Source organism: Furipterus horrens, unplaced genomic scaffold, assembly GCF_987537825.1.
Source record: "Furipterus horrens unplaced genomic scaffold, mFurHor1.1.pri manual_scaffold_9, whole genome shotgun sequence".
NCBI lineage: Eukaryota > Metazoa > Chordata > Mammalia > Chiroptera > Furipteridae > Furipterus > Furipterus horrens.
Genome location: NW_028327179.1, coordinates 30,896,051 through 30,909,305, shown reverse-complemented (window position 1 = coordinate 30,909,305; position 13,255 = coordinate 30,896,051). Strand labels below are relative to the sequence as shown.

General features: G+C 43.9%; 1 protein-coding gene across 1 annotated transcript; it reads left to right on the top strand.

Annotated features, from left to right (window-relative positions):
- Positions 1–6,433: 6,433 nt before the first annotated feature.
- On the top strand, positions 6,434–12,633 carry PEG10 (paternally expressed 10). Its single transcript, XM_090287221.1, is given in 2 exon segments — positions 6,434–7,595; positions 7,598–12,633. Coding segments are annotated over 2 exon segments (2,019 nt in total). The 5' UTR covers positions 6,434–6,706; the 3' UTR covers positions 8,728–12,633.
- Positions 12,634–13,255: the final 622 nt, after the last annotated feature.

Genomic DNA, 13,255 nt, shown 5'->3' with positions numbered 1-13,255 from the left:
CAGCATCCTGCACCCCCTCCTTAATCCCATACTCCCCCTAGCGGCGGGCCAGTGTAGCGAGGCCATCGCCCCCACCCCCATCCCTCCCGCCCCCGCACCCCTCCGCCCCCTAACCCGCAGAGCACGCTGGGATTTGGCGCCCCCCCTCCTCTGTTCAGCCTATATAAGTCTCCCAGTCGGTGCTCCGGGTACACGCGCTTCAACTTCGGTTGGTGTGTGTCGAAGAAACCTACGACCTCGGAGAACAGCGGAGAGGTTCCACCGAACCTCGCGAAAGGTCCGCTGAGCGGGCTCGCAGCCGGAGCCACTCCGGGCTGCGGAGCACCCAGTGGACCCCACGCCTGGCCCAGGTGTGGAACCCCGTCCTTCCTCCCTTCGCAGAGGAGTCCTCGCGTGGTGAGTATGCGGTGAGGATTTTTTTGTTTTTGTTGTTTTTGTTTGTTTTTCATTTTTTAAGATCACATTAAATTCCCGTTCTTATCGGGAGCTGCAGGAGATGGACTAGCACCCTGAATGTCTCCATGCAAACCTTGTCACGCCTTTACTGGCAGTACCCCAAAACCAGAGTGGGGAAACCAAGCCTTCAGGGCTTTGATTTTCAGCATCTAAGTCCAGATACGGGCTATAGACGGACATGAGCTGCAGACGGACATGAGCTGCAGACAGACATGAGCTACAGTCCGATTTGGAATTTGCTCTTCAAATGCGCAAAGTGATACACGTTAAAAACTAATTGGCGCTTCATGCGCTACAGGCTGATAAGCGCTTCAATTGCGCTACAGACCGATAAGCGCTTCAATTGCGCTACTGACCGATGGGTTCTTCAGTTGCGCTACACAGTGATGGGCACTTCGGTGCGCTACAAACCAGTTGGACCTGTAGGGATATATGAGTTGCGAACTGATTTGCGTTTTTAATGCGCTACAAAATCTAAGCCGCAGAAGATTAGCGCTACAAAAATGATTGCACTTAAACAGCGCTTCATTCCGCTACACGGCACAGGAACTGCAGAGGTACATGAGCTGCAGAACAATTTATAACCTCAAATATGCTACAAAGTAATAACAGCTGCAGAGGCATCCAAGCTGCACTGTTGGGTACTACAAAGAAACCAGCTGTAGAGGGATATGAGCTGCAGAGTAAATTTACTTTGTCTTCTTAGAAGGGGGACCCCACCCTTTGTCTCTTTTAACATACCTTTTTTGGAATGGCTCCCACTACGTTTTTCTGCAGGACGGTTTTCTGCAGGCTGATGGTGGTAGACAAAATGGAGCCCCAGGCAAAAATTAGTGTTTAATATTCTGCCCACACCGTTCCTGCTATAGCGGTGGAGTGGAGGGGCCCTAACTTGAGTGTAAAAGAGAAGAGTATTTTGGTGGTGGCAGAGCGGGCTGCCTTTTCTAGTTGCGCTTGATTGAAGTGGCGGTGTAGATGTAGTGGTGGCGCGAATCAGCGTCCAGCAACAGTTTGTGGAAACTGTTCGTTTGCTTGCTATTGGGGGGTGGGGGTTGGATCTGGAGGGAATTGCTCTTGTTGCACGAAATGAATCTGGCTGTTGGAGGCTGGTGGGAGGGGTTTGGGGAGGGGGATCCTGGGAGAGGCATGCAGCGAGTCTCATACCTGCCCCGCCCATTCTAGCACGCCTTCTCTGCAGTGTCTGCTCATAGTGCCCTTAGCGCCTCCCAGCGCCTACTTAAAGCGCGCCTCCTCTGCAGCGCGCCTTCCCAGAACGCGCCTTCCTCGAGCGCGCCTTCTAGACCCTGCCTCCCCAGGCCCCGCCCTTCTCTGAGCCCACCTCCTCCCTGGTGGCTCCCCAGACTCCGCCTCTCTCTGAGCCCGCCTCCTCCCGAGTGGCTCCGCAGACCCCGCCTCTCTGAGCCCGCCTCCTCCCGGGTGGCTCCCCAGACCCCGCCTCTGAGCCCGCCTCCTCCCGGGTGGCTCCCCAGGCCCCGCCTCTCTCTGAGCCCGCCTCCTCCTGGGTGGCTCCCCAGGCCCCGCCTTTCTCTGAGCCCGCCTCCTCCTGGGTGGCTCCCCAGGCCCCGCCTCTCTCTGAGCCCGCCTCCTCCCGGGTGGCTGCCCAGACCCCGCCTCTGAGCCCGCCTCCTCCCGGGTGGCTCCCCAGACCCCGCCTCTCTCTGAGCCCGCCTCCTCCCTGGTGGCTCCGCAGACCACGCCTCTCTGAGCCAGCCTCTGAGGTGATTCCCCCAGACTACGCCTGTCCAAAGCTTGGCCCCTCCCTGAGCCAGCCTCCTCTGAGTTGGCCAACGGCCCCGCCTCCTCCCAGAGCTCATGCGCCTGCGCAATACGAGCCTCCAGTCCCACCCTATCAGGCCCGCGTCTGTGCCTGCGCGCCTTCAGTACCTGAGCCTGGCGGCATAGCCCCGCCCTCCTGCGGTTTCTCTACTGCTCCGGTTTTGCTTTTTATCCACAAGTGTCTAATTAATATAAGAATAATAAAGTACAATTAACAATAATTATACCTGGAATTAATACGCACTTTTTATAAGTGCTTTGCATATTTACATAATAATCTCACAATTTAAAATCTTGTCAGTGGGTTATAAAGGATGCTTCTAAAGTGGCACGACTGGCAACTCTAAAGCCAATCCAGCTAAGTGTTTTTATACAAATGAAAAATAGAGTATTTTAAATACTTTAACATTTAAGGTTGGTTTTGTGTGTGTGTGTAACACTATTGGACCTTTGTGATGGTACCTACTGGAATCCTATGCCTTGGTGGATACAAAATAAGAACAACTTGAACTGTTTCATAGGAGCTTTAAGTGGCTTATTGGTGCTGCTGGCTTGGCCTCTGAGCAAGGATCAGGTGTTTTTCTGCGTGTTTATGAAGCTAGATATTTTTTCTTGGAATTCTAGGGTATTATCTGTGGCTAACTTAACTACATATTTACTAATTGTGCCTGGCACATGGTAGGCACTCATTATATATGTCTTAAATGACCAGAGTAAACTATTTTATTGTGTTTTCTTGGTGTCTGCAGGTTTTTTCTGGTGTCTTGCGCCTTGCTTTTTCCATTGCTTGCCTTATCTCACATTTAACAGGATCTTTAAAAATATTTATGCATTTTTAAACTACAATAATGTAAGCTGTAATTACAATACAAAACAACTAAATTTAAAATACTCTAAATAATTAGCACTTAAAAAAATAAAAACCAAAAGCTAATTATTTAAATTTGGGGCAAGTGGATTATTTAGTGGTAAATAATTGTCATACTTAAAATTTTTGAAATGTAACAAAGCGGTTACATTTACAAAATATAGATTAAACACCTTTATAAAACAAATTAATATTTTGCTGCCCGTGAGACGTACCATGTCTCTAAATAAATGAAAAAATTTAAAAACATGGCTTTACTTATTATAAACCATGAGCCAGATTTTGGGGGCTATGGCTCCCCAAAATCTGTCACACCCTACTCCACCCCCAACAAGTATACAAACATTTGCTTATAGTAATTACAGCTTTCAGTAAGTCCTCAGGTCTCTTTTACCCACCTTGGTACCCTGACACCCCCTCCTCTTGGAGATTTTGTATCTACATTTTAAAGAAGTTCAAAACAGTGGTAAAAACGTGTACATATTAATGAACTTGCATTTTACAAATAGTACAGACACATAGTACTCAAAAAGAAATTTGGACATTTGAAAATGTAAAACAATTAAGAATTGCTTAATGAAGTGTCATTTCCTAATGGAACATTTAATGTACAGTGGCTTTGTCATGTTTGGGGAATAGAAATGTTTAGAGGTCATCCTGATGAGTCAAAGATTAAATAAATGTATGTATTTAATTCCTAAATAGACTAACACAGAACTCTTCTCCATATGTAAAAATGGCGTCTGTCCCAGGTAACTTGGTTTTATGCTGGGTGTCCTTTCCCATTTTGGGAAAGGGGCCTCTTGACTCCTGCTTCCCCAGTCCAGCCCCTATTAAGGGGGCATTTAAGGAACTATAGTTCCGTAATTTTAATGCAGTCACGATGCTCCTGTTCCCTTGTTAACCCCTGTTCCAGTTGCTGTTAAAAATGTTTTAAAACTACTTACACTGATAGTTAACCTGCCTGCCCACTACACTATCACTTTTAATAGTTAAAGCACTGTGTGCTGGACATTAATCTCTTTCAGAACTTAAGAGTCCCATTCCAAAATTACAGTTTCTAGAGGTGGGGGTTCAAGGCCTGATATTAGTAAAGGTCAGGGGTCTCAAACTGGTGACCTTGCAGGCCAAATAAGGCCCTGAATTTGTTTGACCAGCACTAGATTAAAATCTTTTAAAAGAATTAAAAGAATTGAATGTATTTTGGGAGAGGGGCTTGCATCTCCAAGTTGCATAGTTGCAGCTCCTCCCTATTGTTTAAACTCCAGTCTCTTCTGTTTTATATTACTTTCCTGTCTACCAAAAGCATTTGAATTTTAAACCCTTATTGATCTTCTATTTCCCTAAACAATTCAGTGATTGTTTGCTAATTTCCTAGTGTTGTCATTTCTAACCTATTTTTGTGTTTTGCAGATGGTTAAAACTCTCAGATCTGGGCCTGAATAAAATGCACCCCATTGACTGATTGACGTGTTGGTTAACCTTCCTGACCTTGGTCAGGCTGCACCAGGCCTTTTCAGAATTCTGTGTTTTGAAAGTATTAATGTTTAGATGGTAGAAATGCACCTGAGTCACCTGACCTGTGCTTATTAGTTTCCTAATGGGACAGTAACACTCTTTATCCATTACATTTAATAAATAAAAATTGCATTATTTTGTGACCTTACATTGTAAGTGTCACCAATAAAGTTGTTTTTAAGATGTTGGAAATGAAATAAATGTCAAATTATGATGTGTTAATTGCATCTTCTGATTTTTTCTAAACTTAAATATTTTATCTTGAATGTCAATTATTTATTGTTTTTGTAGCCTAATTTATTAAAGTTATTAAATAGAAAGTTAACACTATTAAAATGGCATGGTAAATCTGTCCCTGAAGGATTTTGCTTGCTGTATAGCCATTCCTTGGAGAGGCTACACCAACATCACAGGGCATAGGAAAAGTAGCCGTGGGTGTCAGTATTGGGGCAAAGGAGGGTCCTAAAGGATTAGGAGGAGTCTTAGGAAGTAAAGAGGAAGGGGTATTTTCTCTATAGCCAGGGAAAGAGCTGAAGTTTACAGGTATATTTGATTACCACCACCTTTATTTATTTATTTTTACTTGTACCTTCCTATTATTTGAAATAGTAGCTATTTTTCACCTAACTTCTCTGAATAATACATGCTTATCTTTTTTGTTTTGTTTTATGTAGTTAATTTGGTATCCATTTTTATCTTTATAAGTCAGAGAGGAACAGGACTGCCAAGTTAAAACTTAGTGAATAGGTAGTCTGCTTGCTTTATACATATTGTTTCTAAACTTTTGAGCACTTCCCTAGAGTTTTCCAAAAAGAATCTGATGCTCATTAAAAAATCATTGAAAAGTTAAAATAATTTAAGTTACTCTACAAACATTTAACCCTATATTCAGGAAGTATATAGGCACTGTGTGATGATTTATTGTATGTGATTTATTATCACTATACACATAAATAGGACATTTAATCTCTTCATTAATATCAACTAATAGTTATTGAAAACTCACTATGTGCTTTCCATTTTCTTATTAATAATTTTATTAATAACAGCCAAAGTTATTGAAAACTCACTATGTGCTTTAATTGGATTATTTAATTAAATCCTTAATATAAGTTTGAGGTGTACTATTATTGGGCTTCTTCCAATGTCCCATTTTATATACAGCCCAGCTTCTCCTAGGAGGTAGCCACTAATATTTGTTGATTGCCTGCATGATGAAGTGGAAAACTGATATACACATGTTGCTGCTCAGTGCCATTTATGTCCCATAGAGAATTCTCTTTGGGAAATCAAATTATGGTCAGAAAAGTAATTTAGACAATCCTGTGGGTTTTATGGCATTTTGTTTTGTTTTGTTTTGCTCCCTATTGACTGGAATATTATCTGTTATTCAGGTAACTTCTTTAATTACAATTATCATTTTGGCTTTTTTGTGTGTAATTGAAAGTTTCTTGCTTGGCTCTCTGGATTCAAAACTACTTGTTTGGAGTGTCTCAGCGTTCTTTTATAGTCAGTAGAGTTAAGCAATGTACTGTTGATAGTTAGATGTTGTTGTGTCATAATGAACAGGTGACTTTTGAGGAGGTAAACTTCATTTGGACATCAAAAAGAGGGTGCTTTTTATGCTCTGTTGTCTCTTTGTAACAGTTTTGTTTGTTTATTAACAATGTAAACAAGTAAAGAGATACTTCAAATACATGAGTATTTAGTAGAGACTTTAAATGCTAAAATCTTTATATTGTTCTGCTTTGACAGTACATGTTCAATTATGCTTTTATCCTCATTTACAGAAACAAAAAGCTTTTGAAAACAAAAAGAAGAAAGAGTGGAAGAGGAGGCCAGGATCCAGGCCTCCATCCCCACAGGATTGAAGATACATCTGGGAGGTCCCCTCCCACCCCAACTTTCACCCTGGGGCCCGACTGCCCACCTCCTCCTCCTCCTCCTCCCCCCAACGACCCCTCCTCCTCCGCCAACATCTGCGAGAGCGACCAGTACATTCCCACCTTGGCTGAATGTGGGAGAGAGGAGCTCTCTGAAGAGATCAACAACCTTAGAGAGAAGGTCATGAGGCAGTCCGAGGAGAACAACAATCTGCAGAACCAGGTGCAGAAGCTTACAGAGGAGAACTCAAACCTTCGTGAGCAGGTGGAGCCCACCCCCCAGGATGATGAGGAAGACCTTGAGCTCCATGGCGCTGCAGCTGCTGCAGCCCCACCCCCTCCCGTAGAGGAGGAGTGCCCAGAAGACCTTCCTGAGAAGTTTGATGGCAACCCAGACATGCTGGCTCCTTTCATGTCCCAGTGCCAGGTCTTCATGGAAAAGAGCACCAGAGATTTCTCAGTTGATCGTGTCCGTGTCTGCTTCGTGACAAGCATGATGACCGGCCGTGCTGCCCGCTGGGCATCTGCAAAGCTGGAGCGAGCCCATTACCTGATGCACAACTACCCAGCCTTCATGACCGAGATGAAGCATGTCTTTGAAGACCCCCAGAGGCGAGAGGCAGCCAAACGCAAGATCAGACGTCTGCGCCAAGGCATGGGGTCAGTGGTCGACTATTCCAATGCTTTCCAGATGATTGCCCAGGACCTGGATTGGAATGAGCCTGCACTGATTGACCAGTACCACGAGGGCCTCAGCGACCACATTCAGGCTGAGCTCTCTCGCCATGAAGTCGCCAAGACACTGTCTGCGCTCATCAGCCAGTGCATCCACATTGAGAAGAGGCTGGCCAGGGCAGCCGCAGCCCGCAAGCAGCGTTCCCCACCACGTGCGCTGGTGTTGCCTCGTGTCTCCAGCCACCACCAGGCTGACCCCACCGAGCCGGTGGGTGGTGCGCGCATGCGCCTGACCCAGGAAGAAAAAGAAAGACGCAGAAAGCTGAACCTGTGTCTCTACTGTGGAAACCCAGGTCACTACGCTGACAACTGTCCTGCCAAGGCCTCGAAGGCTTCGCCGGCGGGAAACTCCCCGGCCCCGCTGTAGAGGGACCTTCAGCGACCGGGCCAGAAATAATAAGGTCCCCACCAGATGATGCTTCATCTCACCTGCAAGTGATACTCCAGATTCATCTTCCAGGCAGACACACCCTGTTTGTCCGAGCCATGATCGATTCTGGTGCTTCTGGCAACTTCATTGATCATGAATATGTTGCCCGAAATGCAATTCCTCTAAGGATCAAGGATTGGCCAATACTGGTGGAAGCGATTGATGGACATCCCGTAGCATCGGGCCCAGTTGTCCACGAAACCCATGACCTAGTAGTCGACTTGGGAGAACACCGTGAAGTGCTGTCATTTGATGTGACTCAGTCTCCATTCTTCCCCGTCGTCCTAGGGGTTCGCTGGCTGAGCACACATGATCCCAACATCACCTGGAGCACCCGATCGATCGTCTTCGATTCTGAATACTGCCGATACCACTGCCGGATGTATTCTCCAATACCACCAGTTCTCCCACCACCAGCACAACCGTTCTTCTACTACCCAGTTGAGGGTTACAGAGTTTACCAGCCAGTGAGGTATTACTATGTCCAGAATGTGTATACTCCAGTGGATGAAAACGTCTACCCAGATCACCGCCTGGTAGACCCCACCATTGAGATGATCCCTGGAGCACACAGTATTCCCAGCGGACATGTGTACTCACTGTCCGAACCTGAAATGGCGGCTCTGCGTGATTTCGTGGCCAGACATGTGAAAGATGGGCTGATTACGCCAACAGTCGCGCCTAACGGAGCCCAAGTACTCCAGGTGAAAAGAGGATGGAAGCTGCAAGTTTCTTACGACTGCCGAGCTCCCAACAGTTTCACAATCCAGAATCAGTATCCTCGGCTCACAATTCCAAATTTAGATGACCAAGCTCACCTGGCGACCTATACTGAATACATACCTCAAGTACCTGGATACCCAACGTACCCAGCATATGGCACATACCCAACCTACCCGGTTGGGTTCGCCTGGTATCCAGTGGGACGAGACGGGCATGGGCGGCCGCTCTATGTTCCTGTGATGATCACCTGGAACCCGCATTGGTACCGTCAGCCTCCGGTACCCCAGTACCCGCCGCCGTCTTACAGTCCCATGTAAAAACTGTCATGTCCTTCAGGATCTCTGCCCTCCAAATGTTCCTGTGCAGCTTCTCAATCAGTGACTGTATGCTAAATCGGGCTATTCTATCTTCAGGCCAACCTGAGGTGCAGTCCTTGGAAATGGCTACAGGTCAGGGCCACCCTGGACTGGCACACAACCTAAAAGCACCAAAAAAGTTCCACTATTTTCTGGGAGTGACAGAAATTTGACCAACAAATTATCTCTGTTTTCCACCTAAACTGCCAATCTAACGAGAATTCGTAATAAGTTTACTTCCCAGTAAAGCTTGGAAGCCTGGATTAGTATTTACAGAGAAGCTGATGCAAACGCAGGAAATGCTGATTTCTGTATGGAGGGGGAGACAAGGAGGAGGAGAACATGACTTGTTTTTCAGTTTCGGTACTCTCTTTATATGATTGGAGGACCGACGCCTTATTAAGGAAGCCGCGATTGGTGCAGTGTGAAATGGCTTCCGTGATGTTTTTGCTGCACCCTTAGAAACTTCACTGTCTACAAACTCTTCTTTCATGATTCTGTTAATTCTCAAGGAGCAGCAGCCCGACTGGGTCTCTCAGGAGCAGGCAAAATCCCTACACCAGATACACCTCAGGCTTGAGAAGGAAGCACCCTTTCAGACAGACTCTTGCATGCTGAGTGTGCCTTCACATCCTGGTGCAAATCACATGTACCCAAGGACTCTGGCTTTGTCACACCTTACCATCATCATGCCAGCAGTGGCTTCCACAAAATGTTACCCCTGGTAACCAGAAACTGTTGGTGGCTCCAAATGTGTTAGGTGTTTGTGAATGTGACCACCTGTCAATCACGAGGGCTAACAAGTAGCAAATCAACCACTGGAAGTCTTGGGAGCATCTACCCACGTCTCTGCCTCCTTATGCATCTGGGCATTTCATCATCAGGCCCCTCATTAAACTGTAGCATCAGGATGCTTAAGGAGGGGAAGTGATTTTAGCACCTACACCCACACTCATGCCTGGAAGGGATGTTTTTGAAGAAGAGAACTTGGGGCACTGGATATGGTCTGGAGATATGGACTTCTTTAGTGAGCCTCAAATCCAGCTGCCAATGAATGAGAGGCCTCAGAAAGCAACTCACAATGACTCAAAGCAACAGACAACACTTGTGTTGTCTTCAGTCCAGTGACATCATCTGGTGTCTCCTGGATGCTTTGTGCTAACCTGGGACTGCCTGACTTCCTTAGCCTGGTCCCTTGCTACTACCTTGAACTGTTTGTCTAACCTCTCTTTCTGTTTAATTCTTTACTACTGCCATTAACCCTGCTGCAGAATTGGCATCATCGTTTCTGCCTGGTTGCTGAGATTCCATTTTGCTGCCACGCACAGAGAAGAAAGAAGCAGGCTACAAGGAGCATGTGTTATAACACACAGTCTCCAATTGCCAAAATACAGTTTAGGCAGTAGAAACCAGCATGGTATATATTTTAAATTGCCTGTCAGGAAGAGGAGTTTCATTTTTCATCAGCATCATGTTTCACATCTTCACTATCATTCACTCTTATTCTTGCATGTTTAAATACGTAAATCTTTTAGCTCTAGATTAGTAGTGTTCTTTAATAGTGTTTTAAAGTGGTGACTGCTCAGAAATTATTTCCATTGAATTACAAAGTACTATCCAATTTTTACTGTGTTAGAGTTAAGCTAATTAAAATTGGTAAGTAATGTAGTATAAAATAGTTCTTTACTGTGAACTTCTCTTACAAACACTGTGAATGAAAGGCTCCTCAGAACTGGAGTTTTGTATAATAGTTCATCCTGTTCATCTTCAATCTTCTCTTTTAACATCATATATAAGTTCAGTTTTATCAATTAGGCCTTTAAAAGTCACACCAAAATATCCAAATTCAAAGAAGATGCCTGATTGGCTCTTCAATCCAAAATAATTTTTTTTTCTTTTTCAATGGAATCAGAAAAATCTGTCAGTCACTCATGTGTTTTAGAGTATGTGATTATTTTTTAAATGGTGCATTTGTGCTTCTGGATTATTTTGAAGCGTCACTCCAGTTTACCTCAGATATCAATACATCCTCCATATATTTGAATTCAAGTTGTGTTGTATCAGATTTACAGTTGTCAGTTGATCTTCAAGCTGCAGGGGGCCTAGAAACGGGTCATTGTCTGCAGCCGCAGCATGTGCACACGGACATTTGCCATCTCTGCAAGCAAGTCTGGAGATGTTGGCCAACAACAAGAACAGTCAGGGAGAGCATGGTGGTATGGGTTAACAACTCACGGATGAAGTCCCTGACACACATATGGCTGTTCAGTAAAGCTTGTGAAAATGTTTGGCAGTGTGTACTATGCCCTATTGCTATATATGCTATCTATAAATGTAGGTGTTAAGGATAAGTAATCTCAAATTTGTTGTTTTTATAGCATCAGAATTTTACTAAGTTTCCTTTCAATTGGTTTATTTTGTTGCTATTGATCAAATTTGTGTTAATTGGATACTTTTTAAAATTCTTGGCATTTCCACCAAAAATGCCTTTATTCGTAAGAAAGAGCAAAGTCAGTAAATCTCTAAAGAAGTTAGAAAGGGAGCAGAATGAGAACATAAAGGAGATAAATTTAAGTCAACATCAGAATTATTAAAGCCAATAGTCAACCCTTTGAAACAAATTGGCAATATTGATTGACTTTTGGCCCAAATTGGCAATGTCAATTTAAAAAGGAAGAAGTGATGAGCTCCCATTTTTTAGGCAAACTTGGAGAGAACTAGCTAAGGTCATCATGCTAGGATATTGAAGAAGTTTACATAGATTTCTAAGGGTTGATTTAGTTTGAGCAATGAGGTGCTTGTATTAGATACTGGCAAATGAAGAATTAGTTGATTAAATCATGTGAGGTAGCAGAGTGAACTAGCCAGTGAACAAAATAAGAGGGGCACATTGATACTGTGCAGTCTGAATTTCTGTTTAAGTTTGCAGGTACCTCTTAGACTCCTGAATCGATCCAGTTGTCATCCACCACAGACATTTAACATCAGATGGAATGATTGGCAGCAGAGAAGACTGATGGGAAAGACCTGGGCAGAAATGCAGGACAACCTGCAGAGATGAAAAGCCGGTGGGAACCACACTACGTTTTCATCGGAAGAAAGAATGCACATCTTGTGGGACTGAAAGTTCTCTGTTGTCTCAGATTGTAGAATGATATGGAATTGGTCTGTGGAAGATTGCGTTTTTATATCTTTGTGTAATCAGTTTAAGTAATAGGGGGTATAGATAATCATAAGTAATTTTAGGGTGGGAGGGATTATTAAGTAATCTTAGATGGGTGGGATTAGTTAAACAGCATGATTATATATTAGATATCTCTATAAGTAGACATATATACTTGTGATCATTTACCTTGTGATTGCTACCCTTAAAATTTTCAATCAAACTCGGAGGGAACTGCAGGGAGATTAACCTATTTAGGGTAACTTGAAGATGGATAAAACCTTAGAGAGATAAAATCCAAAGGTGATTGGATAGATCATTTAATAGAGGCTCTTTGCCCTGGGTATTAACTCCAGGGATCAAGATTGTGAGCAAAGTCTTTAGAGAGTTACAGGGTGGATAAATACTCTTTGAGAAATTGTTGCTGAAGTGACATTGATAATGATGAATGGTAATGAATATTCATGGAAGTTCTATGAAATGATGAATGGGAAATGAAAATGATGAATAAGAAACGTTGCTCCCATGAGTGGCCCTCCTCTTTACCCCCGCCTCTTCTCTCTACCCCTACATCTCCTCCCTACAACTGTCCCATATCTCCCTATTATGATTGCTGTATTCCCTTTATATTTCTCTCAAATTACTAATACTGCATTGATGTTATAATAAATTCATTTAATAAAGATTTAGTGGTTAAGTGCAAATTGTGTCCTGATCATTTCAGCGTCCACCACTATCAAGGGAATTGAGGGGGAGGGAGAGGGAGTGGACAGGGTTGGGGTGTTGGGGTTGGGGAGTGGACAGGTGAGGGAATGGGCAGGGTGGGAAATTGGGGGGTGGGGAAGTGGGTAGAGTTGGGAGTGGACAGAGTAGGGAGTGATGAGGGAAGGGGGAAGGAAGAGGGAGGAATGAGAAGGGTCGTGTAGGTGGGAGGAGTCCAGAGGAAGGGGTAGGGGATGGGAAGAAGAGGTGTGGAGTGTGGAGTTGGCAGTAAGTTTGGAAATGGGGCGGGGGGAGTGAACTAAAGAATACATTCATCAAGCAAGCCAGTATCAATTATCCAGAATACTCCAGGAAATCAATTAAATTGCTACAGCTGCAAAACTTGTAAAAAATAGTCACAATTAATAGTGACTATTGATATAGTATAAAAAATGAAAGCTGCAAAGCTTTAACACAGCATAAACCCACACAATATATTCTATTGACACATAAAACTTATTTTTATTATCAATTTTACTTGGAATATTTGAGATTTATTAATTGAAAATTATGAAAACATTAGGACAAAAAGGAAGACGTACCAAATGAAGCCAGGTAGTGAGT